General features: G+C 42.2%; 1 protein-coding gene and 2 long non-coding RNA genes across 7 annotated transcripts; 1 reads left to right on the plus strand and 2 right to left on the minus strand.

The window, feature by feature from the left end:
• Window positions 1-448: 448 nt before the first annotated feature.
• Window positions 449-27,826, plus strand: LOC135245529 (apoptosis facilitator Bcl-2-like protein 14). Of its 5 annotated transcripts, none has more exons than XM_064318628.1 (10): window positions 449-710; window positions 881-991; window positions 1,588-1,839; window positions 2,897-2,986; window positions 3,350-3,408; window positions 4,365-4,634; window positions 5,735-9,067; window positions 11,223-11,263; window positions 11,852-12,266; window positions 12,581-13,151. In XM_064318628.1, the coding sequence occupies exons 3-7, from the start codon at window positions 1,593-1,595 to the stop codon at window positions 5,774-5,776; spliced, it is 708 nt and encodes a 235-aa protein (XP_064174698.1). In that variant the 5' UTR covers window positions 449-710; window positions 881-991; window positions 1,588-1,592; the 3' UTR covers window positions 5,777-9,067; window positions 11,223-11,263; window positions 11,852-12,266; window positions 12,581-13,151. The 5 variants fall into 5 exon arrangements, with proteins under 5 accessions (XP_064174698.1, XP_064174697.1, XP_064174699.1 ...); XM_064318627.1 differs by having other exon boundaries at window positions 449-684; XM_064318629.1 differs by having other exon boundaries at window positions 449-684; window positions 12,601-13,151.
• On the minus strand, window positions 5,488-8,741 carry LOC135245542 (uncharacterized). The gene is made up of 2 exons (XR_010327286.1): window positions 8,617-8,741; window positions 5,488-6,119 (listed from the first exon to the last, which is right to left on the minus strand). It is a non-coding gene; the product is annotated as an uncharacterized LOC135245542 (long non-coding RNA).
• LOC135245539 (uncharacterized) lies at window positions 12,003-12,587 on the minus strand. Its single transcript, XR_010327283.1, has 2 exons — window positions 12,412-12,587; window positions 12,003-12,206 (listed from the first exon to the last, which is right to left on the minus strand). It is a non-coding gene; the product is annotated as an uncharacterized LOC135245539 (long non-coding RNA).

Here is a 27,826-nt window from a genome sequence, read left to right on the forward strand (position 1 = left end):
CTTAAATATTCGTGAAAACGAAACTATGTAAATGGATTGTTGTTTATAATTTATTGTGTATATAAAATGTTTATATATTAAATGTTTGTATCCACAATTGTGCAGTGATTTGCAATATTTACATTCTGTAGCCCTCAGGCCAGTCTTTGTTTCTTGATTGAACTTTTTTCTTTAAATAGAATTATCCCCGTTTTAAATAAAAAAAAAAATCCCCCTTTCAGCGAGCCGTGTGCCCCCTCTAGTGGATAAAAGAGCTGCATGCACCAAAGTTTTCGTCACTTCAGAACTGAAAGCCCTGAGGTGGATTTTTTTTAAGTTTGTTGGAAAATAAACTTTTATCAAGGACACATTTACGTAAGTCCTACGCCTTGCTACTTTAAAACTTTTATAGGCTAGGCATGATTCGCTACATGAGCCCCCCCCCTCCCCCAGCGCTAGTATATGGCTACATGAAGTAACCAACATGTTAGTTTATGAACTTTGGGTGGAAGTTCCAGTCGAACCATCACTGAATGGGGCGGGACTGTGACTTGGATTTCCCAAGACATCCCGTGTTATCACTCCAAGAACAAATATGCAAGAGGCTATGTTCCGCTAGAATTAATGACACTTTTGGAAACCGGCAACTGTAGAATCCAAAGTTCGTGTTGTGGAGTGTCGGTGGAGGGATATCTTAAGGAGACGGTAATTATTGTTACTGTATTGTGTCTGTAAGTAAAGAAACCGACGAACTATTTAAATAGCGTGGCGCTTGTATATTCTCGTCAAGCGAGTGAGCTATTTCATTTTCTGTTCACAAATGTTTTATTTTTCATTAAAAAAAATATTTATTAATTTATTTATTTACAGATATTATTCGTATGTTTCCTGTTTGTTTCAGAGTGTAGCAATCATACAACCGGCGTGAAGTGAAAGCAATCAGTTACAATTGCTGACTGGCGTCAATAAAGCTGCGTCACGTTGACGGGGCTTCCATACGTTTCCAAGTAAGGTATTTAAACGATTTAAACGAAGGCTATCAACGTGAAACACCTGTACAATTAACTGGAGCCGGATTTCATTTGTTTCAGTGTAGAAAATGTGTACCTTTACTGCATGTCAGACTATTGTTTCCATACTGAGCTGCTATTGGAAACGTAGCCTCACATCCAACGTTTAAAATATAGGCTATATTTGTGAAAGATGTTAAAAGAATCGGACGGAACCTGACGTTAATCAGCATTATTATTGACAAGTACACAGCTGGCGTAACACGCCAGCCATTTAAGCAGGAAAAAACTCCTAACCCTCGTCAATTAAGTGAAACTGAAAGTATCGCTCATTTCAGCAGGTTCAAGTCTGGACATGTTCTTTGTCTCCACTTCCTTTAACTCTAGTTCTTCAGCTGTCAGCTGTTTGTTTCATGTGACGTCTGTCACATGCGTGCATACTGTATATTTACGACTGTCTGACGTAGGCGGTGGATGATTTCAATTGCGCATGTACGTTTCAAATAGTTTATGCGATACCTGGCTGATATTTACGTGTTTTTTTTTTTGTTTGTCTTGTTATGTTTTTTTTTGTTTCGCCCTCTGATTGGCGGAGAAGGAGAGATGGAGAACGGCGATGTGAGCAGAGGGATGGCTGGCTCAGGAGAGAGCAGTGTGGAGTTCAGGCTGCTGATGGCCTACGCGCAGAGAAGACGACCCCGAAGTGCGCAGCAGCCACAGCCGCAGCCTGGCGGAGAACCCCCCAGGAGCCCCAACAGGAAGAGGAAGAGGTCCAGCAAGCTGAGGAAGCTGCTGCTCATGTGTGTGGGTCCCCAGGGAGACAGAGAAGAGGAGCCGAAGGGAGAGACTGGTGAGCATGTGAGAAAGGGACAGGCTGTAGGGGGTGATCGTGGCGAGATGGTGATAGTTGTGGGTGAGTGATGGTGAGATGGTGATAGTTGTGGGTGTGTGATGGTGAGATGGTGATAGTTGTGGGTGTATGATGGTGAGATGGTGATAGTTGTGTGTGTGATGGTGAGATGGTGATAGCTGTGGGTGAGTGATGGTGAGATGGTGATAGCTGCAGGTGAGTGATGGTGAGATGGTGATAGTTGTGGGTGAGTGATGGTGAGATGGTGATAGCTGTGGGTGAGTGATGGTGAGATGGTGATAGTTGTGGGTGAGTGGTGGTGAGATGGTGATAGTTGTGGGTGTGTGATGGTGAGATGGTGATAGTTGTGGGTGTGTGATGGTGATAGTGGTGGGTGAGTGATGGTGAGATGGTGATAGTTGTGGGTGTGTGATGGTGATAGTGGTGGGTGAGTGATGGTGAGATGGTGATAGTTGTGGGTGTGTGATGGTGAGATGGTGATAGCTGTGGGTGTGTGATGGTGAGATGGTGATAGTTGTAGGTGTGTGATGGTGAGATGGTAATAGTTGTGGGTGAGTGGTGGTGAGATGGTGATAGTTGTGGGTGAGTGATGGTGAGATGGTGATAGTTATGGGTGAGTGATGGTGAGATGGTGATAGTTGTGGGTGTGTGGTGGTGAGATGGTGATAGCTGTGGGTGTGTGATGGTGAGATGGTGATAGTTGTGGGTGAGTGATGGTGAGATGGTGATAGTTGTGGGTGTGTGATGGTGAGATAGTGATAGTTGTGGGTGTGTGATGGTGAGATGGTGATAGTTGTGTGTGTGTGATGGTGAGATGGTGATAGTTGTGTGTGTGTGATGGTGAGATGGTGATAGTTGTGGGTGAGTGATGGTGAGATGGTGATAGCTGTGGGTGTGTGATGGTGAGATGGTGATAGTTGTGGGTGAGTGATGGTGAGATGGTGATAGTTGTGGGTGTGTGATGGTGAGATGGTGATAGTTGTGGGTGTGTGATGGTGAGATGGTTGCTCTTCTCATTTTATTCCTGTGTTCACAGTTGATGTAACCAGTTTGGCAGACAGGCTGAGCAGTATTGTAGATTCGGTGGACATGAACGTGGATGACATTGAGGCAGACGGCCAAGATGGTAATAATAATAATAATAATAATAATAATAATAATAGTAATGGATTGCATTTATGCAGCACTTCTCATGGTCAGTTTTTTCATCCCTAGCAAGTACATGTTTGATAAAATATTTGTTTAGTAGACCTCAAATTTTACATAATGTGTAACACTAATCAAACAAAACCACTATGCTTTAAAAACATGCTGAACTTGACCATAGTTTTGTGAAATGTTGTCAAGTTTGACAATAATTTGCTCTACTGTCTACTGGTATATTTAAAAATATTTAGCTCATGTCTTTAAAACTGGGGGGCCTTTTTCGAGTCTTCGCACCCGCCGCTGCTCCCCGCTCACGCGTTTCATTGGTCCGTTTTCTGCGCAGATGTCATTCAGCAAATCGTGGACCTGTTGCGAGAGTCCGGAGACCAGTTCACCGAGAAGGTAAGCCAATGGGGTGCCAGGCCTAAGCTGCCACGGCTCAGTCCAGGACACCCCCGCATACACGAGCAGTTGGTCTGGCCCATCCCATATCCCCATAAGACCCAGCAATTCATTTTTGTCCCCTGTAGGGGACATGATTCTCCTGTCTTTATCTTAAGAACCGTATATTGCCGTTTTGCCCGACTATGCAGAATCCCGCACTACAAGGGACATTCAATAAAAACAATTAATGATGTTTTGGAAATGTTTTCGTCATCCAAGGAAAAAAAAAATAAAACTTTTGTTTCTGCCGAATCTCAGGAGGGTATATCGTTAAGGCGAATGTGATTATGTGCAATTTGACAGAGGAGTTTGTTAAACCGACAGACAGGGTGTGTGTATAACATGTACGCTGCGTTGTGTTGTTCTTAAACTGTGTGTGTGTTGTTTGTGCTCAGCCCTAGTTCCAGGGCCCGAGCATCACATTATTTTATTCTGTTTTAATTTGTCTTTTGTTCATGTCCAAATGGAAGGGGGTCCACAACCTTGTCCTCTGACTTGAATCGCAAGATATAAACGCAAGATATACGTTTATAAAAAATATAATCATATAAAATGTTTAATGCAATTTGCGGTGCGCCTTATTAATGCCCCTGTCATGCATGTCAGGTGCATTTAAATCAGACCTGGGTCAAATACGTATTAGGATTCAAATTCTTTTCTGTGTTCTAGTGATCTCGCCTGGTGTAACTGAGCCTGCCAATATGACCAAAAGGCGGGGTTGTTCATTTTTTTTGAGAGTATTTCATTGGTTCCAATGCACCAGGCAAGATCAGCAGAGCGCAGAGAAGCGCTTGAATGCGAAACCGATACGCGTTTGATCCAGGTCTGATTGAAAGGCGCTGTAACCCGAATGCCGCACGCGTCCCGGGTGAAGCCCCCTGCGCGTGACATTACCGCCGTGATTTTCCCGCCAGATAAAGGAGGACAAGGTTTTGGCTCGGCACTTCGGCGGCGGCGACTTCACCTACGCCGCGTTCGCGAGGATCGCCAGCCGGTTCCTCCAGGAGGTGGCGCCCTCCTCCTCCTCCTCCCCCTCCGGCGCAGTTTCCAGGATCGCCCTGGCCTGCGAGGTGACCCGGAAGCTGACCGCCGTGGACGGGCACCCCATGAACATGGTGATGGGCTTCGGGGCCAAATACCTGCGGGAGAACTTCTCCACCTGGGTGCAGCAGCACGGGGGATGGGTGAGGCACACCGAACACGACACACGCTTAACGTTCCGCCCCCTGCCCGTTCACTGCTGGAGATAAACGTTGCACGGCGCGTGTGAAATTGAGTATCTACACGGCTCGTTAAAACCCTTTGGAAGAGTAGGTCTTTCGGAACGTTGTCTCAAAGGTCGGTGTTCTAGAATTCCGCCGCTTTCAATTACCAGCAGTGATTGTGACATCAGTGTTAGAATGTTCAGCTAAGAGAATTCTAATCACGTAGGTCTGATCGTACAATTTTACGGGGCTAAGCTCTAAATCCTGGTTGGTCAGTGTATGATGAGATAAGCTATGAGATGAGAGAAAGGGCTAGCACAAAGGTAAGTCACTAGACTACAGTTATGCTTAGAGGCTAGGGAAAGGGCTAGCACAAGGGTTAGTCCCAAGATTACAGTTATGCTTAGAGGCTAGGGAAAGGGCTAGCACAAGGGTTAGTCACTAGACTACAGTTATGCTTAGAGGCTAGGGAAAGGGCTAGCACAAGGGTTAGTCACTAGACTACAGTTATGCTTAGAGGCTAGGGAAAGGGCTAGCACAAGGGTTAGTCCCAAGATTACAGTTATGCTTAGAGGCTAGGGAAAGGGCTAGCACAAGGGTTAGTCCCAAGATTACAGTTATGCTTAGAGGCTAGGGAAAGGGCTAGCACAAGGGTTAGTCCCAAGATTACAGTTATGCTTAGAGGCTAGGGAAAGGGCTAGCACAAGGGTTAGTCCTTGATTTGGACAGCCAAACTTTTTTCCACAATTGGGCCCAAACACTAGAGCCTTAAGTATTTTGCTCATTTTTCATTGAAATGCAATTTGTGTAAAAAAAAATGACTTCGAACACATTTCGTTCTGTTTCTTTTATTAAACAGATAATATTTAATTGCTTTCTCATCCCTCTCATCCTCTTAAGAAAACGGTAAGCGTCAAGGTTGAGGCAAGATTATTGTTATTGCGTATGAAATTTCATCTGTGTAAAGCATGTCAAATACTCCCTGCTGCTCAGAGAGGGTTTGAGATAGAGCATATCGTTGATGGAATACATATTCTGCGTATGACACATCCACTCAGTAAACGTGTCTCTTCTTCTAGGAGAATGCATTCGCCGACGTAGAAGAGGATGAGGTCGAGTGATGCGGAGGAGGAACGGGGTCTCCCGCCCGGACCACGGAGGGGCGTGGAGCTCCCCAGCCCCGCCCCCTCTTCTTCTCCCGGCTTCATCTGTAGCGAAACATTCCGTGCCAATCGAAAGCTTTCTTTGTGCAATGAAAAAGGCAAATCAAAATGGCTTCCGCCAGATAAATGCGAAGTGAGCCCGGGTCCCCACGGCAGGTAAACTCGACGTGACGTCCGTTAATTACAAAAAAAAAGGGATTCATCGGCCAGTCACAAAATTAATTTCTGAGGTTTCTTCTGTGCGGTTTTCCGTTGGGAGTATTTTCCGATGCTTCCAGCGCAACAGAAGCTCTGTTGAATACTGTCAAACAGACAAATACAGAATGAAGTGCAAAGTTCAACAGCCACTTAAGCCAAATGCTAAGGCCACGAATGAACACACTTTTTGGTTAATTATTTGCACATGTAGGCCTACTCGGGGAGGGTCAGACTTTACTGCATTACACCCTGCAATTAACGAATGGATTTGCACGTTGAGATATTTTTTCCACATAGGGTGCTTTGGGGAGGGCTCTGTACACACTTAGATATAAGATAATACGTTTATGAGTGTGCTACTACATATAGGTATATTGATACCCATTCAGCCCACCTACATAACCGTATTTGCAGGTGCCACAAAGATGTTAGCATTACATCATTACATCAGTCTTGCCCTGCCAGGAAATTGAGCCATTATGCAACTGGACTGGTACCAAGATGACTTGTACAGTCAAAACACCACAGTGGAAATGGCGGCCAACGGTTATAGTTCCACTGCAGTACGTCGGGATTAAATCTTGATAATTGTTATAATTATAATGATAATTACAAATGACTGAAAACAAGACTGTGAAGGCCCTGTGTTCGCTGTTTGAGAGGTCAGTTAGTTTCACTGAAGCATTGATTCAAATGTTTTGTTTGAGGAGCTCTTTGGCTGTAGTGTTCGCTCGGTGAGGCAAACTGATCCCAGGTCAGTACAGCACCAGCCCCAGGGACTTTCCTCATCTGGATCCGACTGGTTTCATCTGGATCGGACTGGTTTCAGGCGGATCTGACTGGCTTCAACTAGAACTGTCACGCCAGCTTTGGCCAGCAGGTGTCGCCTAATCTAGACAATGCATTTTATTTCAGTGTATTCCCAGTGCATTACAGTTCCATTACAGTATATACTGAATGAAGAATGGCTGCTCACTTATCTGTTCAGATAGATTCTGATCAGAAGGGCAAACAAGCCAGCGGGAATTTGCACATTTTCAGTTGATTGCAAAGTACATGTTTATATAAACTGCTGCTGGGCTTTGGGTTATTTGGCTGATGCCAGCCTGTCTTCCTTGCCTCAAACTGCCGTGTGGCAGACAATGTGGTTTATACCACCATGCTATAATCTGCAATAGTTTGCTCTGCAAACATTTTCGGAGATTTGCACATCTGAAGGAATCGAGATCTTGAAATGACTCTCCGTTCACCAGCTATCAAATCCCTGTGAATACGACACTTGCGTTTTCTCTGGGATTAGATGGAGCGAGTGGGTGTGTGTGTCTGTGTACTTGCATGTGTTTGGCTGTCTGTGGATGCTTGTGTTTGTTTTCTATTTGTAAATATTTCTGCCGTGTACAAACAGAAACACTTTTTTTTTTTTGCAAAAATGAAATGTATTATTTGAAAGACAAAAGGTTTTCTGTGGTTTTAACTGAAATGTAGCCCTTCAGAAAAATGTTCTGGACTGTAACTGATCTATCTGTGTTATGTGCCCTTGTGTTGGAAATGGTAACAGATAGGAACTAAGCTCCATTTGATCAGAGCAGTTGACTGGCCACAAGGAGATGCTCTAGCCAATCATGCATTGTTTCAAGACTCCTGGCTACAGTCGACAATGACATCACTGTATCAGTGTCTAGTGCCTCGGCAGCATTTACGAATTTAGGAAGAAGAAAATACGCCTTGTCGTAATTTGATGTTATTCCTATGTGTGTCCACAAGAGGGAGCCACCAGAATTTTCCCATTGCAACAAACAGTGCGGCACATTACTATGTCTAAAAAATTAACGGCCACAAGAGGGCGTCACTAGAACTTTCCCTTCTAAAGATTGAAACGTGCGGATATTATCTGCTACATCCTGTTCTGGTTACGGATACTACAATCTCTCATAATCAATTTCTTCCTCATGTCAGCCAAAATCTTAAACCACATGCTGCAATTAACGAATGGATTTGCACGTTGAGATATTTTTTTCACATAGGGTGCTTTGGGGGGGCTCTATACTCACTTAGATATAAGATAATACGTTTATGTGTGTGCTACTACATATAGGTATATTGATACCCATTCAATCCACCTACATAACCGTATTTGCAGGTGGCGCAAAGATGTCAGCACAGGTATATTTTTCCATTGGACACAAATGTCATGGGAGTTTTTTCAAACTCTCAGCGCCTTTGCTAACATTGACCTGTGTGGGCTCACGACATTGCTTTGCGATCGTTTTTTCCCCTTCAATATTAACAAATTTGCAGGTATCACTCAAGACATCGAAAAGCATTGATTTGGTAATCGTGACACCATCATATAGTTTAGTAAAGCTGTTTGTAGTCCAAAATTTTGACAGATGATCCCGGTAATAAAGTTGGAGACAGCAATAGCCTAGATACATTATCAAAGGTCTGGAGGCTACATTTTCACTTGCTCACTTGGTTATAATTTTCTCATGAGTGAAGAAATAAAACTGAAGCTTTCCGTAAGCTCCATTCGAGTGTCATTCTGTAGTATTTTTGCTTGGCGGCGCAGTTTAAACACAAGTGAAAGAAAGCCGTGTTACCTTTTTTCTCTCCAGCCTGCAGCGTCTGTCGTTTGTCTTATTCCGTACCTGTTCCGTACACGTACAGATGAATGCCCCTCAAAAAATAATTTAAATACAACAACTGGTCATATACATGTTTTTTCATACTTTAAGCCCACCACTTCATCCGCTACAATTAAGTTTAAGAAACAATCTGTGTAACACTGTGTAACGCCAGTACATATGTAAAGCGAGCGTCACATGAAAGGGAGCCGCCCCGTTTACTCCAGCATATACGGTTTGACAGAGCGTGACGCAATGTTTGTGTTTTGGGGAGCATTTATGGGGTATGTAGTTAATAACTCGACGTGATTGCTGAAGCCGATTAGTCGTTGGACTTCATTTCCCGAGTAAACCACTGTCGAAAAACCACGCGGTAGCCAGGTGTCTGCAAATTGTAAATACACCACCGCTGCAGTGCTTCAGAAAGGTAATTACATGTTTTGCTGCAAGCCAAAGTTTGTAATCTTTGCAAGCTAACTTCAAATGCTTTGAAAATAGTGCTCTGTGTGCTTCGTGTATTGTACCTGATAATATTCACACATTTAACCCAGTTTGCAATAAACTTTTTCCATCGATAAACAAACAAACAAGCTAGCTCTAGCTATTTAGATTAAACTAGTTTAGCTACATTAGCGAGCTAGATTACTGTAAACATGGACGTAACTGGACCTCTGTTAGCGTGTTAGCCAGTGTTTTATAGCTTATTGACACGTTGTTAAATATACAAGTCCCTTTATGTGGTTGCTATTTACAAAGTAACGTTGTACTCCATTATACACGTATTTTCTTGTTAGCTACCTGTTCTTTTTTGAGGAAGTTATAGTAATTTCGAACGTTAGCACTATATACTATTAACAATGGCATTGAATTTAAGTTTTTCACTCCTGTGGATAGATTTATTTTGACTGCGTTGATTTCTTGTCTGGAGCGAGATGCTTGAATCATTTTATCATTGAAAGTCACTGTCAGTCTAGCTAACTAAACATAAGGGCAGGCTTGTTTGCTGTCTTTGACTGTCCCTCAGATTTATATAACTAGGTTGACAGTCCTGTTTATAGTGATCCACCTTAGATAGCAGCAGTAGCTAGCTTGCAGCCGTGGCTGAATTGGTTTGTTTGACGTTTTTGTAGTCTCCTGTTTGGTGGCGAAAACGTAATATCTGTCATATCAGCTATTATTCTACCGTAATGTTCCGGGCTGTTTCTAGATTTCGTAACTGTAATTATGACTAGGCTACATATGGTCATATGTAAGTCCATTCTATGGCTGTAGGAAGGTTTCTCACTCTTTCAAAATGTCACATTTTATTACATTACTGTCTTGAATGAAAATACATGAAGTCAGATCTTTCCCCCTCCCCTTCATTTACACATGGTATCCCACAAAATCCAAGTGAAATAAATCTCTAAATGTCCGATAATGAATTAAAAATACTAATTGACAAAACCTGTTTGGAGGGACGGCCTGATCTAGGGAAGATCTCGGTGGTGCTTTACTGTGTTATTTGAGTATTTTGATATCTTGTTATGCCCATCTCCTGATTTGTGTCTGTCTGCAGTTTTACCTCTGAGTCCTTTAGAATGCTCTTTGTTGTTCATGGTTTGTTCTTTGCTGTGTAATGCACTACCCTGCAGAGGAAGCCTACAGAAACAGATTGTTTCATTGTGTGCTAATCAGAATTACTATAACTGGACCCAGGTAGGGGCCAGTCAGCTTCGTGTGTGATGTAGGAGTTTTGTTATTCGTGAGCTAATTCACGATTACAGTCATCAGGGTGTGTCTACTTTATGCAACCCAGCTATCATAGATTTTTTAAAATTAGTTCTTAGATATTTTGAGAATTGTTTTCACTTGGATATTGTTGGATACCATGTGCCAATACATGTGAAAAATCAGATTTGATGTGCGTTTTATTTAAGGCTGTAGTGCATGTTGCGGAAGATGAGGACAGGGCCTTTATGTATGTTGGTATCTGGATGTGAGTTATTGAACTCAGTTGGAAGGCTCACCACCTTAGATGTGCGGAGGAGAATATGTACATGTGAGATATTTGAAGAAACTGACACACCCGCATGGCTGTATCTGTTATCTGTTCTCCTGCGCAGGTCTAAGGTGATGGGCCTGCTAACTGTCATTTTAGTAATTCACACTCAGATTCCAACATACATAAATTACCTGTCCTCATCTTTAACTACATGCACATTTCATACACTTTCCCACGTATTCACCACATACAGTGGCTATAGTTAATGTCTCTGCCAGTCTTATATACTTCTGCCTTTATACAGTAAACTGAGTTCAGCTTCAATTGTGGGTAATGGGAAAAATCTGCATGTATTCGTCAGCCTTTCAAAAATAGACTTTAGTGTTATACTTCCTCTGCTGTAATTCAATTTTTTGTCCAGCAGAGGGAGACATATTCTTCACCTGTAGCACCCTGTACTAATGCAGTCCTGTCAACCCTCTTTTAACAAAGATTGTTAATGCCTCTGTTTTCATTTGCATAATGTATGTTCATAGGTAACATATTTTGATTATATTTAGTTTATTTTAAACATTCCCCCCTCTTTTTTTCTCTCCAGCTTGTCTGCAGAAGCAGGAAGTCCCCAGATGGAGGCGCTGTGTATGTATGAGTTTGGTTTTGTTTGTTTTTGTTTCTATGCACCACTTTTGGTGTATATTAGTGCATTACTACTGCCAGTCTTACATACTGCTACCTTTCTGCAATCAAATGAGTTCATTTGATTGCGTAGCAGTATGTGGGACTGTCAGTAGTAATGCACTAACGGAGAGGGGGGGCCCCTGTCAAAAAAATTTTTTTTTTACCTTCCAAAAATTTTGAATTTGCAAAAAAATATTATAACCCCCATGTTGTATTCTGGGAAATTCCGGGGGGCCAGATTGCCTGCCCGTCCACTCACACCACACACACACCTCCCCCACCCTTGGGGACCACCGACGTTGCTCAGGTGCGGTCTCGGGGACTCGAACCATCAACCTCTACCTCCTGAGGATCGGTTCAGCCCCCTACGCCACATACTCCTTCGCATTTATCACTCATTTTTTTGTGCACTTACACAGCACAACGGACAAAAGCTGCGTAAACTGAAAAGGGGAAAGCAGGGCTTGAACCTCTGACCTTGCTAGTGGAAAACGAGAACCATTCCTCTGCACCACTGTAACTTTGACATTGTTTCTGTTTTTCCTGCAGTGACATGAAGACAGTCAGACCTCAGAAGTAGAAACTGAAGGGACGGACCGGGATTCGAACCCGGAAGCTCCGCGTTCCGAGCTTCGGACAATACCTTTACGCCACCGTCGTGTTAGCGGTTGCGCGGCTGCAGAAGTGGCCTGATGATGAGACAACCCAAGTATAAGCGAAACAAAGACCAAGGGGGGTTCGAACCCCCAACCTCTGCGTCCGTAGGCAAAGACAATACCGTTGCGCCACCTTCTCTTCTGTGAATCGGCTGGCTCTTCTATGGGTAGAAGAAGATGACACAACAGAAATATTTCCCAAAAAAAAAAGAAAAGCTGGAACCCCCCCGGCCGTGGCTGGCTCAAACCTGCTGGGCGTGATGCAGTGAACGGAAGCTGATGAGAAACGCCACTGTTAAAAAAATTACGTGAGGCTTGAACCCTGAAGCTTCTGGTCCTGAGACCAGGTCCCTAACCACCACACCACAGTGGTTTTGTTGTGTTGAAGGCTGATTCAGTGGATATAAGACTTTGATATCACAGAAACTTTGCCTTCATCTACTAACTTCGGACCTGAAGGCGATGAACCTTGTTACCTATGTCTTACAGCCGGTTCTTAGAGCCACAGCAGAGCGGTGAGTTAGGGGAAGCACCAGACAGACAGAACAGAAGGGGGATTGAACTTGCTACCTTGGGCTTTGTGGAACAGGGTACTCTGTCTTGCGCCACGAAGCCCTTCAAGAGTTCCTGGGTGCTCATTAGTGAACTTATTCTCAGACCCATCAGAAATAAACAGGAAGAGCTCAGCTTTGAATCACACAGATCCAGATTAGGTGCCCTCCTAAAATGAACTCTAAGAAACTGCGGCAAAATATAAACTGACACTCTAACATATTTTGGCTTCTTTAAATAAAGCTTTTGATTCATTGAAGGAATTCCTTTGCATTTGTGATTTATAATTAGAACAACAGGTGACTGACAAGTCCTGTTCAAACAGATGACCTAATTAAAGGTGTAATGTTGTTGCATCTTATAGGTGTGCCTGAAAGTAATTAGTTGGTTACATTTTTTATACCTTTGAATGTTTTCTTTCACAAGGATGAAAAATGAGATTTAATTTAAACACTCATATTCTGTTTTTATAAACTGCAGTGGATATGTATTGGGGACAGGGCTTGTAAATGCATTTTATTTTCTTTTAAATAATGAAATAAAATTAATTGTGTTTTGGAATTTTATTCTGCAATTCCATTTCAGTCTTGAAAGTTGTGCTGCCATTGCTGAATAAAAATAATGCACAATAAGAACAGTGAGTTTTGGTTTCAGTAGATCTTTATTATCCCCAGAGGGCAACTTGTGTGCAGCATTAAAATCCACATACATTTAATAACCATACAAAAAATCGACTTGTACATTGCAACATTTTTTAAATCGGATTTCCTCTGCTGTAATACCATTTTCTGTCCAGCAGAGGGAGGCAAACTCCTGACATTACATTGCATTATTCAGCAGACGTTTTTATCCAAAGTGACGTACAATAAGTGCATAAAGAAGGTCATTGGAACAACTACAAAACACAGATCCAATAAGGCACAATACTCATTTTGTAACAGTTATTCATAGCCATGAACACATTAAGTCCAGTTCACACATTAAACATTACTCTGACCTGTTCACACATTAAACATTACTCTGACCTAACCTCTGCTAAGTAAAACTAGGAGGCATGACAAGCTACAACATCAAGATAATGATACAAAGTACAGTAAGTGCTGGATGGTGGTACAGGTAACATGAAATTGGCACAGGAGGTACATGTGTAGCATAAAAGAGGGGAATTTAAGTGAAAAAATTATCCCAGATTCATCCGAATGGCAGTGGTGCAAGTGGCCCTGTTTCCACAGAGCGGAGTGGTGGAGCTGGCGTGTAGGATTGAATCATGTCCTGTAAGTAGCCGGGGGCTGTCCTGCTGGCTGCAGGGTAGGCGAGGATCTGGACTTTGAACCTGGTCCTGGCAGCGACCGGTAGCCAGTGGAGTGAACTCAGCAGAGGAGTGACTTGGGATAACTTGGGAAGGTTGAAGGCGAGTCGGGGAGCAGCATTCTGAATCGGGACATGTGAAGCCCAGCACCGATGCCTCCGAAGCACTCCCCTCAGCTCCTTTAAAAAAAGAAGGGACCAGTTAAAACCATTTAAATTGATAATCAAACCAATATATGTAAAGCGAGATGCATGTATACTGTATTTTGGTACAATCTATGTATTAGGCTATGTATAGTTTTGTTTTTAGTCACACACTAAACAGAGGTAAACCAGTAGAATGTGTGTGTTTTTACTACCATGGAGAAGTGAAGACCGTAAACTTAATCCTTAACATGCATGTGATTTACAGCAATGTGCATGCAAACACCACGAAAATTGGAAGCAATCAGTTTTTAGCAATAATCCGATTAAGTATCTGCATGGTTCACAACAACACGATTTCTCTAATACCTGGGTTTTACATGGATTCTTTTAATAATCATGTAAGGCCAATTAGTTGTGTCCAAAAATAATTACTTCACATCGCTCTGCGTTTTGCTTCCGCCTCTTCGCTTGGTTTGATACTGGTTTGTTAAACTTCCACACGCGTTACTGCCCCTCTGCTGGTCGTTAAAAAAAATCCACAACTGATCCTCAGATGCATCCGTGCAAGTCTGGTTGCATACAAACAAATCCAAAGCTTTCCTTTCAAATAGTTACCGCTTATTCTTATCTGAACCAAGAAACGTTTCAAAAGAAACTCCTAATTCTGAAATAAAGTTGAATACCATCTTACTTTCCTGTATTTTACATTATAATAACATGTTGAATCGTCGCAGGCATGCCACACGCTCATACCCACCTGAGTGTTTCCCTACCATCTTTAAACATCGATTAAAACCACAGTACCTCAGACTTAATCATGCTGGTTTAACTGTACTTGATCCTTACCCCCTGCATAAAGATATAAAAACAACATCCAGGTCACTGCGTCTGGTGAACTTCCGCATATGCAGTTTTAAAATGTCAAAATTTAAAGCCGACTTTCCTACGTTCATGTGCACACACAAATCGAAAATTTACGCAAACATATCGGAGTTAATGTAATGTTTTCTCAGATTCTTACCATATCCGATTAAGGTAACAAACAGGCGTTTACATCAAACCTTCCATAGCCGGATTATTGCCTCAATCGTATTAAAACCGAATTGTGCCTAAACGTAGCCGAGAGCTGTGTTTTCCTGTGCTTTAATGGTGATTGATGACAGGTGCGCGGACAGCCGCCTGTTGCAGGTGCGTTTTATGTCCACAAGAGGGAGCCATCTTACCTATTCGTATATACAGTTGAAGCCAGCCATCGTTAATAAAATAATTAATGAAATGTCATACAACACTGTACTTAATAATAATTAATAAATAATTATTTCAATTAGCGCACCAGCTGATCACACAAAACTGCAAGAATCTCTCATACAAATAAGATGCGCTGCATATGAACAAATGAGATGGCAATAGGCAAGGGTTTTAATATTACATGATTAATCACTGCTTCCTGTGGTGGACAGGGCTGAGATTTCTGATGACTCATCCCGATTAATCTGGACATACCGATTGGCTCAAGGGCTGCGATTATTTGGCTTTACTGAACAACGCCCAGCCGGACCAGTACCATCCACAGGGCATTTTTGCCTTGTCGTGGTCCTGTGTTCACAGTCAAAGAAGTTTGCTACGTTCAGCAAAAATCTTAAATGTTTGCTGCCATTTAGGTTGGAATTCCAGGGGTGTCAATGTCCAGGGATGCCAGGAATCAGCCAATGATGCATTTACACGTTCATTAAGCATGTAAAGAATCACCATGGTAACAGCTTGCAGGGGGACTGAACCAAGATCTTTGTTGAGGATGAAACCCTTGTACACTGTGTGATGTGCCTTCGCTAAGTACCTCTATTAAGATAATTACCCTTTCAACAGAGATACCTGGGTTCATAACGTTGCTGTACTGGAGTGTTTTTCCTCGTTGACATTTAAGACTGTAGACTTAACTTAGAAGTCTGGATCACTGGTCTTAGGTGCCAAATGCCACAGCTGGTTAAAAAGAGTCTTGTATAATAATAATCACAGCTTAGTGATGACAAAGAATTTGCATACTGATTAACAGTATCGGTGGGTGGAGGACCAAAATGTGCCTAGGTGCTTGAAAACATTTCCGATTGCTTTCATGAGGAAAATGTTCATCCATGACAAACAGGTCATTGAGCATAGAGTTCTGGAGCACCTCAGTGAGTACATGCACTAGCATTCCCCCCAATCCACTAACCGTGGATACCATTGGTGCTCAAGTTGGGTGATTAGTGCCTGTCTCTCACTCAATCCAGCTCGGCCATCAGTACGTTTGAGAGACAGAGATTAATCACGCTCCTTGAGTGGGAATTGAACCCACACTTTCAGGCTGGGAAATACCAGCGCATTTACCCTCTGAGCCACCCCAGAACTCTGAAAGCACTCTCTCATGCATCATAATTAAGTCTACAATCAGTAATGTCAAAGTGAGACAACAGTGTAAGGCCAGCAGGGGGACTGAACCAAAATCTTCACCTTAACAGACGTAGTGGAGACACATCACATAGTGCAAGGGTTTCTTCCTCAACAAAGATCTTGGTTCAGTCAATGATCTGAAATGGTAGAAGGAATTAAACAGTAATAGCTTGATACATCACCAGCGAGTCTTAAACTGGGGTAGGTACCCCAGCACAGGGCCAACTTGTCCCCATGTGAAGACACTCACTTGTCCATAATAAATATTCAGATCTGTGCGTGTTATCCTTAATTTCTTACACTCTAAATACCTTTGTTTAACACATCATAACTGTGTCCTTTCCAGATTCAGGAACTCCACTGCAGTTTATTAATATTCCACATTAAACATTTGTGAACAAATTATTATTCATAAATATTTATGTTCTGGGTTTTGCGCAGAAATGCATCAACAGTCTGTTTGAAAAAAAAAATGCAAAAAAGGAACGAACCTTCTTTTTCAACATTTAACTCTGATATTTCTATGAACTTCTATTTGTAGACCACAAGATGGCAGTATAAGACCATAAATGACCAAAAAACAAAAAACAAAGGCTCTTCCTAGGAAACTCTGTGTATGCTAGGTCCTAGGAAACTGTATGCTGGGTTTTTTTTCCAGCCACAATTGCAATCCCAGAATTAACAAGATGTTCACTTTTATTAATTAGACACTTTTCATGTTTTGAAGGATTATTTACCCTTTTTAACCACTTTATGTTAAATGGTTTGTTTATTATTATTTATTTAGACAATGCGGGTCACCCTAGATGTGGTTACCATTATGTGCAAACTTGCATCCCTAATTCAGCAAATAATTGAACTAATTATATAATAAACCTGAGGCTGGAATAAAAACCAGCATACACACGGCCCTCCATGGCACTAAGTTTGAGACCACTGTGCTACGATATCTATCTAATTTTTAGACCAATGGCCTTTAATTTTATCATTGTTTATCCTCCTTCTACAATGTCAGATCATTGAGTTCAATGTGATTTACCAGCCTTGGGTGTAGTCTATGATGGTTGAGGTGCATTCTAACTGGTGAAGTAGCCCTTAGTTGTAAGCTCTTGCCCTTCCAACAATGGGACCAGTACAAGGGTTTCATCCTCAGCAAAGATCTTGGTTCAGTCCCCCTGCAGGCCTTACACTGTTGTCTCACTTTGACATTACTGATTGTAGACTTAACTATGATGCATGAGACAGTGCTTTCAGAGTTCTGGGGTGGCTCAGAGGGTAAATGCGCTGGTATTTCCCAGCCTGAAAGTGTGGGTTCAATTCCCACTCAAGGAGTGTGATTAATCTCTGTCTCTCAAACATACTGATGGCCGGGCTGGATTGAGTGAGAGACAGGCAATAATCACCCAACTTGAGCACCAATGACATCCACGGTTAGTGGATTGGGGGAATGCTAGTGCATGTACTCACTGAGGTGCTCCAGAACTCTGTGCTCAATGACCTGTCTGTCATGGATAAACTTTTGTCTCATTTTGACTTCTGTGATTGTAGGCTTAACTATGATGTTGGGCTGAGAGAGTTCATTTATGGTGACTGAAACGAAAAACAAACGAGAACGCGCAATAATTATTAAATAAAACAGTTGATTGCGCACCTTTTTTTATTATCTTAAATTTTAAATCGTCCTTATAATTATGCGACGTGCGCTATATAACGCCAGTGAGTAAAAGGAGGAAAAAATTAAGGCCTCCCCCTTTACTTCAGTACATACGGTTTGACCAACCGTGACGCAATGTTTGTGTTTTTTAAAGTTTTGTGGGATATGTAGTCAATAACGCGTCGCGATTGCTGAAGCCGGCGAGACGGTGGACTTCATTTCCCGAGTAAACCATCGTCGAAAGACATGCGGTGGCCATCTGCAACTCGTAAATATACTTCCGCCTGCAGTGCTGCAGAAAGGTAATTACATATTTTGCTACAAGCCAATGTTTACTATGCAATGTCTGAATGCTCACTTTAACTATGTTTTGAAAATATTACTTCGTGTGCTTCCTGTGTGATACGCGATAATATCCGTACATTTAACCAACCTTGCAAAATACGGTTTGCATCGATAAACAAACAACCAAACTAGCTAGCTGCCTAGCTAATGTCGCTAGCTAGCTATGTAGATAACACTAGCTGGACAGCCATCAAAGAATCAACAAACCTGTTAACGTTAGCGAGTTATGTTAGCTGCATTTGATGAATTGGTTGGTTTGACATTTCTATAGTTTTCTGTTTGCTGGTCATATCAAGCCTTCCTGCAGCCTGTTGAGCGAATTCATAACTGTCATTACAACTACATGTGATCATGCTGTTTGTAAATACTACCGGTGTTTACAGAAACTGTACGCAGCGTAAGAACCTTTCTTGCATTACAGCCTTAAATGAAACTATATTAAATATGATTTATCCCACCTTCATTTGCACATGGTATTCCGTAATATCCCACATTTCTGAGAATTAATTAAAAATGAAATTCTATAATAACTGAGTTGTGTAAGTGTGGACATTTTTCTCCATCCATTTTCCCCTCTGTCCCGACGAGAGCGCTAGTGCTTCTCAATGAGAAACGCCACCATAACAGGATGCTTTGCTGTAGGGCTGGTGTTCTGTGTTGATATGCTGTAGTGGGTTTTCGCCAAACATAGCGTGTTGTGTTTTGGACAGAATCTCTATTTTGGTTTCATTAGATGGCAAAACATTTCACGACATTGCTTCAGAGTTCAGTGTGTTTTTGCATATGTCAAAGGAGACTCAGAGTTGGCTTTTTTGAGTAGGGCCTTTCTTCTTGCCACCCTGTCATATAGGCCAGTATTGTGGAGAGCTTGGGATATTGTTGTCACATGCACACATTGACCAGTCTTTGCCATAACGGACTGCAGCTGCAGCTCATTAAAAGATGCCATTGGCCTCTTGGTGACCTCTCTGATTAGTCTCCTCTGTGCTCGTTCATCCTGTTTGCAGGGACGGCCTGATCTATGCAAGATCTCAGTGGTGATTCACTGTGTTATTTGAGTCTTTTGATATCTCGTTATGCTCATCTCCTGATTTGTGTCTGTCTGCAGTTTTACCTCTGAGTCCATTAGAATGCTCTTTGTTGTTCATGGTTTGTTCTTTGCTGTGTAATGCACTACCCTGCAGAGGAAGCCTACAGAAACAGATTGTTTCATTGTGTGCTAATCAGAATTACTATAACTGGACACAGGTAGGGGCCAGTCAGCTTGGTGTGTGATGTAGGAGTTTGGTTATGCGTGAGCTAATGCACCATTACAATCATTAGGGTGTGTCTGTTTTATGCAACCCAGCTGTCATAGATTTTTAAAAATGAGTTCTCAGGTATTTTGAGAATTGTTTTCACTTGGATATTGTGGAATACCATGTGTCAATACATGTAAAAAATCAGATTTGATGTGCTTTTTATTTAAGGCTGTAATGCAGTAAGAGGGAACACTGTGGAAGGGTTGTATACACGTTCTATAGCCAGGTGACTGCAGGTGAAAGAGTATGACGTGTGCATGTTGCGGAAGATGAGGACAGGGCCTTTATGTATGTTGGTATCTGGATGTGAGTTATTGAACTCAGTTGGAAGGCTCACCACCTTAGATGTGCGGAGGAGAATATGTACATGTGAGATATTTGAAGAAACTGACACACCCGCATGGCTGTATCTGTTATCTGTTCTCCTGCGCAGGTCTAAGGTGATGGGCCTGCTAACTGTCATTTTTGTAATTCACACCCAGATTCCAACATACATAAATTACCTGTCCTCATCTTTAACTACATGCACATTTCATACACTTTCCCATGTATTCACCACATACAGTGGCTATAGTTAATGTCTCTGCCAGTCTTATATACTTCTGCCTTTATACAGTAAACTGAGTTTAGCTTCAATTGTGGGTAATGGGAAAAATCTGCATGTATTCGTCAGCCTTTCAAAAATAGACTTTAGTGTTATACTTCCTCTGCTGTAATTCAATTTTTTGTCCAGCAGAGGGAGACATATTCTTCGCCTGTAGCACCCTGTACTAATGCAGTCCTGTCAACCCTCTTTTAACAAAGATTGTTAATGCCTCTGTTTTCATTTGCATAATGTATGTTCATAGGTAACATATTTTGATTATATTTTGTTTATTTTAAACATTCCCCCCTCTTTTTTTCTCTCCAGCTTGTCTGCAGAAGCAGGAAGTCCCCAGATGGAGGCGCTGTGTATGTATGAGTTTGGTTTTGTTTGTTTTTGTTTCTATGCACCACTTTTGGTGCACTTTTTAGTGCATTACTACTGCCAGTCTTCCATACTGCTACCTTTCTGCAATCAAATGAGTTCATTTGATTGCGTAGTAGTATGGGGGACTGTCAGTAGTAATGCACTAACGGAGAGGGGGACCCCTGTCAAAATTTTTTTTTTTTTTTACCTTCCAAAAATTTTGAATTTGCAAAAAAATATTATAACCCCCATGTTGTATTCTGGGAAATTCCGGGGGGCCAGATTGCCTGCCCGTCCACTCACACCACACACACACCTCCCCCACCCTTGGGGACCACCGACGTTGCTCAGGTGCGGTCTCAGGGACTCGAACCATCAACCTCTACCTCCTGAGGATCGGTTCAGCCCCCTACGCCACATACTCCTTCGCATTTATCGCTCATTTTTTTGCGCATTTAAACAGAACAATGGACCAAAGCTGCACAAACTGAAAGGGGAGAGCGGGGATTGAACCCCAGACCTCTGCGTTGGGAGACGAGGACCATTCCTCTGCGCCACCGTAACTTTGAGGTTTTTTTTTTTTTTCGTTCTTGCAGTGAAGTCTGTAAGTCGGGACCTCGGAAATGGAAAACAAGTGGCGAGACCGGGGCTTGAACCCAGAACCTCATGATGCCAAGCCCATGACAATACCACCACACCACCATGGTATTCACGCTCCGCCCATTGGAGCAACAGTGCATAGAAGATAAACCTACAGCACTGTAAGAGAAGTAAAGATAATGAATGGGGTTTGAACCCTGAAGCTTTGCGTCCGTAGGCAAGGCTACTACCTTCGCCCCACCTTCCCTTCGGTGGGTTTGCCGTCTCTGCAGTGGACAGAAGATGGTGACATCACAGAAACACGAGAACTAAAGGTAAAGAACGGGACTTGAACCCTCAACCTTTCGGCCCGGAGGCAAACACAGTACCTCTACACCACCGAGGAATCGACGAGTTTGTTGGTGACATGTGGATAGAAGATGATGAGATCACCAAAACTCACAATGAATAAAGATGAGCGAGGTTCGAACTCTTTACCGTTCCAACCAGAGGCAAAGCCAGTACCGTTACGCCACAGTGTCCTGAGCATGTGGTTGTTGATGCGGTGCATAGAAGGTGATGAGACAACAGAAACAAAGGAGAAATAAAGATGAAGAATGAGGTTTGAACCCTCGATGCTGCGGTTCCCAGACGGCAACTCTACCGTTAAGCCACGGTGGCCGTGGCTGTTTCGGCGGGCGATTATAGTGGATTTAAGATTATGAGACAGAACTCAAACTCCAGATTTACCAGGATTTTTCAGCCGCTCATAATCCACAGTATTTTGCATAACCTCTTTTTTTTTTAACGTAGTGACCTGGTATACCTCAGATACAGAAGTGGTGTACGTTACTGCAGTAATACAGGCTAAGACTAATTTTGCTCTTGGACACCTGGGATTTGAACCCCTGACCTACGGGTTACAAGTCCAGTTCCTTAACCATTACACTAAACTACAGTAAGCTCAATACTGCTGAGCGTGATGCATTAAGTACTGCACTGCTGCTACAGTGAGCTCAATGCTTGATGGCTTAATGCTTATTGGCTGATGCAGTGGACAGAAGGTCAGAAATACAAAAGGAAGTGTTGTGTGAACCCACAAGCTCTGTATACAGCGTTTTATATTTTATTTTTAAATGTTTAGAAATGTTAAGCAAATGTATATTTTTGTAAAAGGTGGCAAAACATAAACCCAAAGCTGAATATATAGAAGCTACTTTGTGAAAGCTTTTGTCTCATTGATGGAATTCCTTTGCATTTGTGAGTTGTGATTTTAAACTGGTGATTCAAAGTGTCTCCAATCAGAGCACCTTATTAAAGGAGTAATAGCTTACAGGTGTGACTGAAGGTGATTAGTTGGTTAAAAAAATGTTTTGCCTTTGTATGTATTCCTTCACAGCGATCAAATGAGATAGTCCGTGTTGCCGTTACTGCACATCAGAGAATGCTAATTTTCTCTGCTTGCGTAAGGCATACTGTTCAGTGAACAGTTTCAGTGTGTGTTGAGGTGCTGGGGTTTTAAGTGCACAGTACTCAGTGTGCATTTCGGAACTGTATTCTTCCATTAAACTGCAGCTTTGAAAGTTGAACTTGAGTTGTCGTTGCGCAATAAAATGACCATGCAATAATAACAGTTTCAGTCGACCTTTCTTAGCCCCTGAGGACGAATTGTGCGCAACGTTAAAAATCCACATACATTTGACCCTACAGAGCGCTGCTGTTTTTTAATTCGGCTTGCGCTGCTGTAAAGCTATTTTTATCCAGCAGAGAGCTACATGCTTCACCTGTAGCGCCCAGAACTGATTCCACCGATGCGTTCCCCCATAATCTACTTTTAAACTTCTTTTTTTTTTTTTAAAAGGGCGGAAGTTAAACGAGTGAAATGTTTGCGCGTGTGTGCGTATTTCAGTCCTGGCTTAGAACTGGTATGGCTATTGAATGCAAATGTTGCATGTACTCCTTTGATAAGTGTTTCATGTACTCCTTGGCGAAGAAGCGAAAACTAATCGTAATCCTCAACAATTAATTTTAATTGCACAATTGACGTAATTTAACAATTGCACCGACGCTCCCCAAATCCCCACATTTGCCTCTTGCTCTCCGTCGTGTTGGTGAACTGTAAACAACATCCGGTTCACTGCGTCTTGTGACCGCACATGCGAAGTTTAAAGAAGGCCGAAATAAATTATACGCGCCCGTGCAGTGCTTTTCTGTGCTGTAATGGCGATTAATGGCAGATACGCCATTACGCATTGGTTACCGGCTACTCTGTTGCAGATGCATTTTATGTCCACAAGAGGGAGACAAATATATTGACTGTAGTGGCCTAGGATTCTGCCAATTAATTCCTTAGCCAGGTTTCCAACCCGTTTTAAACAGGCCTCGGTCAAAGCCATCGATAATGCAAAATTGGAATAATTTTGACAAAATAAAAAAAAAAATGATGTCCTCCCATTGTAATATAATGATGTAAAACCCTGAAGCACAACTGAACATGACATATTTTGTGCATATTGAAATAGGAAATAATAATAATAATCAAGATGTGTGCATTGAATGACAGTGTATAGCTTCTCAGAGTCACAAAAAGTTGCGAATTTGATCCACGGTACTGTACATTTTCTGTGTAAGTTTGAAGTTTGCATCTTTGGCAAAACCGCACATAACCAGGGGAGTGTGTGTGTGTCTGTGTTTCAGTCCTGGTACAAAATGGAAATGTTGTAACCTATGCTCCCTTATTCCCCCAAAATGAGCACAAAGAGAAGGATGTCAAATTTAACCTCACATCTTAACCAACATATATGAAATTTTGCAAAAGTATTGGCTTTATTTACGAAAGACATTTGCATTTATGATTACTAGACTTGGAGCAACAGTCAATTCAAAGTGTAAACCTGACCAGAAGCCCTGATTAATTGGTTAAATATGTAATAAAATAAAATAAATAAAAAACAGGGCTCTCTGTAAATACGCTGTGGTTATTTTTTTCATTTTGATATATAATTCTGTGTGTTTTTGATTTTGATATTTGCTACTGCCATTACATTTCAGCCTTGAAAGTTATTTGAATTGTGTTGTCATTGGTCAATAAAATAAAACACAGAAAGAACAGTTTGTTTCAGAAGATTTTATTTTATTTATTTTTTGTCCACAGAAGGCAATCTGTGGGCAACATTGAAAATCCACTTTCATTTGACAACCATACTGAAAAATTGACATGAACATAACGACAGAGCGCTGACATTTTTTACCTAGACTTTCTCGACTGTAATTCCATTTTGTATCCAGCAGAGAGGCAATCCCTGCGTGCACTATCTACAAAACTCCCATTACCCGTAGTCCATTAGAAGATGGGTGTCATTGCAGCCTACAAAAAAATAAAATAATAATAAATAAATAGATTCGACAGCTAATATTAGGCTGTAATTAAGCGAATATAAAGAATACAATTGTGCAAGAACAAACAGTATAGAAAATATCACCTCTACATTAAATTGTCAGACCAGACACAGTACTTCAATATAAGAAGGTACAAACAACGCAGCGTGTAAAGAAAATGATCAAAAGGCCTCTTTCGTACTATTTGACACTTCCTTACCAGAAGTCATGATACATGAAGTAAATAATAATAATAATAATAATAATAATAATAAAATAGATTTCACGAACAGCTTAATTATTAGGACTGTGAAGAGCTTAAAAGCGAGATTATATATAAAGGAATACAATTTGTGCAAAGAATACAATACAGTATATGAACATACATCACACTCTTACTGTATCTAAATTGTCAGACACAGAGACACAGATATTTCTTAAATAATATAGAGAATGTGTACCAAACAACGACAAAGTCTGGGTAAAAAATATCAGCGCTTTCTCGACTGTAATTCCACTTTTTATCCAGCAGAGTGCGCCGTCTGGGTAAAAAATATCAGCGCTTTCTCGACTGTAATTCCACTTTTTATCCAGCAGAGTGCGCCGTGCACTTAATCTACTGAAACACTTCCTCTTAATTTACTATCATTAACTTCCATTAAAGAAAGATGGGCCGTACATGTGACAGCTGTACACAAAAATAAATAAATAAATAAATAAATAAAATAGATTCCACAAACAATTCAGTATATTAACATACTTCACTGTATCTACACTGTTAAAGACAGATGCACAGAAATCAATTACATAATCTAGAGAATATATGTGTACCAAGCAGAGAAACACAACAGAAAACAAATAAAATGCATCAATTAAAATTAATTAAAAATAAAAATAAACACTAATCATTTCAGTCAACCAGTTCAGTGCATATACAAATCTACAGACATATCTACATACATAAAACATAAACATGTACAACATTCCCCTTCTTACAGACATCTTATGGCATTCTAATACCGAGTACTGTAGTTTCATCCAAATGGCTACACCTGGTGGACAATGAATACAATGCATCTTCAGTAAAATCACGAAGAAAGCCCCTGGCTCCAATTAAAAACAATTCCAGCAGGAAGGTTTTATTCTCAGTAATATCGCAGCACGTTAGCGAGCATTAATTCACACAGCTGGTAGTAATTCTCATTAACGATATTATTGCGGCTCCAGAATGGTAATCGCAATCGGCCCAAAAGGATGAGGGATTGAAAGTCTGAATTCACGATTGTTAACGAACAGTTAATTAGTGCGTCTCCGTGCTAGCGGTGCCCAGCCCTCACGGTCTTACGGAAGACCTTTACAATTGATAATCATCGTCTTCATCATCATCGTGATCTATGATCATATCATCCTCAGGCGGGGAAGCTGATACACCGAACGCTCCACTTGAGCGATGACCCGTCCGGCAGACAGGCTTTGAGCTGGGACAGGAGGAACCGGAACACTGCCCGCATTTGCGGCGACCTCTTCTCCGCTTCGTGGCGGCCGAAGACCTGGGGCAACAGAGGGCTCCAGCCAATCACGTGCAGCCGCGGTGAATCCGGTCAGCGGGGCACTGCCGGAACAACACAAATCACACACAGGTCAACCGGGACCCGCATGCTACCCACCGCTAACCGCATGCTAACCACACGCTAACCGCACGCTAACCAAAACCACATAACCATACCATAACCATAACCCGCACTTAGAACACATTTCACGATCCACTGCAGATCTCCCATTCCCTGGGCCTCGTCCCGCGTCGGATTCCTCTCTGTGGTTTGCGGGTTTGCACATTTCTCCAGCTGAGTTAAGCCTGTGCCTTCGTTTTTGGTAAATTACACGGGCTTCTCTCTGTGCTATTGAAAGGTACAGTACTTTGGGGAGCGCTTGAAACACACGCCCACAATGGGGGGGGACCTTGGGGGGGGGGGGCTCGTCTCACTGCAGCAGGGGTGCGGATACGGTTTGTGGGTACGCCCCCACACAAGAGCGCCCCCCTTTTGCTCAATCAGTCAACTGCAGCAAGCCTGCATCAGTGCGGCACTCACAATAGGGTCTGATTACCAAAACGCTGACTGGTACCCCAGGAGAATGGCCTGTGGTGTGAATGGGGTCGAAGGCACCTGATTAAATGAAAAGAAGGCACTTACGTCCTGACCGTCGTGTCCCACCGTCTCATCCATTAGACACCCGCAATCAGGCAAACGCCCTTTCACTGCAACACTCAGAAAAACAGACAGGACCCGGGTTAGAGAAAGAGTGTTTCTGTGGGTGGGTACGTGTGTGTGTGTGTATGTGTGTGTGTGTGTCAGTGTAGCTGAGTGGTGGTACACTCTGAGCACACCACCCTCGCTCAAATTCAAACTCAGCCCCCACCCCCCACCCCCCCCCCCTAAAATGGGGGACCATGTATAAAAATGGCTACAGTTCCTACATGGATAATATGGATGTACATACCTTCAAAGCTGACAAGCTGCACTTTAGCAGACTGGGTCTGAGTCACTGTCCCAGTACATTTAATTCTATATATAGTCTTACCTCTGAAGAGTCCTCTTCAATGTCCTTTTCCGTACAGATGGATTAGAAATCAGCTATATCTAGTCAGTGCACAGAAATAAATAGAAGGAAATGTGTGTGTCCTCTTCAATGTCCTTTTCCGTACAGATGGATTAGAAATCAGCTATATCTAGTCAGTGCACAGAAATAAATAGAAGGAAATGTGTGTGCAGATTTTTATTAACAGAGTAGTATTTCGACGAAGATCATTTACCTGGGGGGTCCGACTGCTGCCCCCTCTGGAACACGTTTACCTGGTGGGGGGGCGGGGGGGTGTGTTCTCTCCCACGAAGAAATCCCATTCGGCTGTTCATGACTCCACAGAGTACTCCCGGATATCAGTGCCGAGTGGCAGCAAGGAGGCGGAGCTGCAAGGAAGGGGCGGGGCCTTCACGAAGAGGAGGAGGAGCTTCAGGCGAACGGAACCCCAGTCATTATAACCGATTTCAAATGGTGCTAGAGGCCACAGAGGGATCTACGCACCAACAGAAATCAGTCATCCTTCAGAGGGGAGGCCATTTTGTTTCAGTTTGTTTCCTCCCGTTGTTTATGTTTCCAAGCACCTCTTTTTTAGAAAAGAACACGAATTACCCCCGAGAGCCACTTTTCTAAAATGGGGAAATGTCA

The sequence above is a fragment of the Anguilla rostrata genome, chromosome 19 (assembly GCF_018555375.3).
Source record: "Anguilla rostrata isolate EN2019 chromosome 19, ASM1855537v3, whole genome shotgun sequence".
Lineage (NCBI taxonomy): Eukaryota > Metazoa > Chordata > Actinopteri > Anguilliformes > Anguillidae > Anguilla > Anguilla rostrata.

What these genes read in the sequence shown, in the direction of transcription:
- LOC135245529 (XM_064318632.1), top strand. Translation starts at nt 1,593, where the DNA reads ATGGAGAACGGCGATGTGAGCAGAGGGATGGCTGGCTCAGGAGAGAGC. An exon ending in GGAGCCGAAGGGAGAGACTG is followed by an intron (nt 1,840 to 2,896) that starts GTGAGCATGTGA and finishes CTGTGTTCACAG; the next exon opens with TTGATGTAACCAGTTTGGCA. An exon ending in TGAGGCAGACGGCCAAGATG is followed by an intron (nt 2,987 to 3,349) that starts GTAATAATAATA and finishes TTTTCTGCGCAG; the next exon opens with ATGTCATTCAGCAAATCGTG.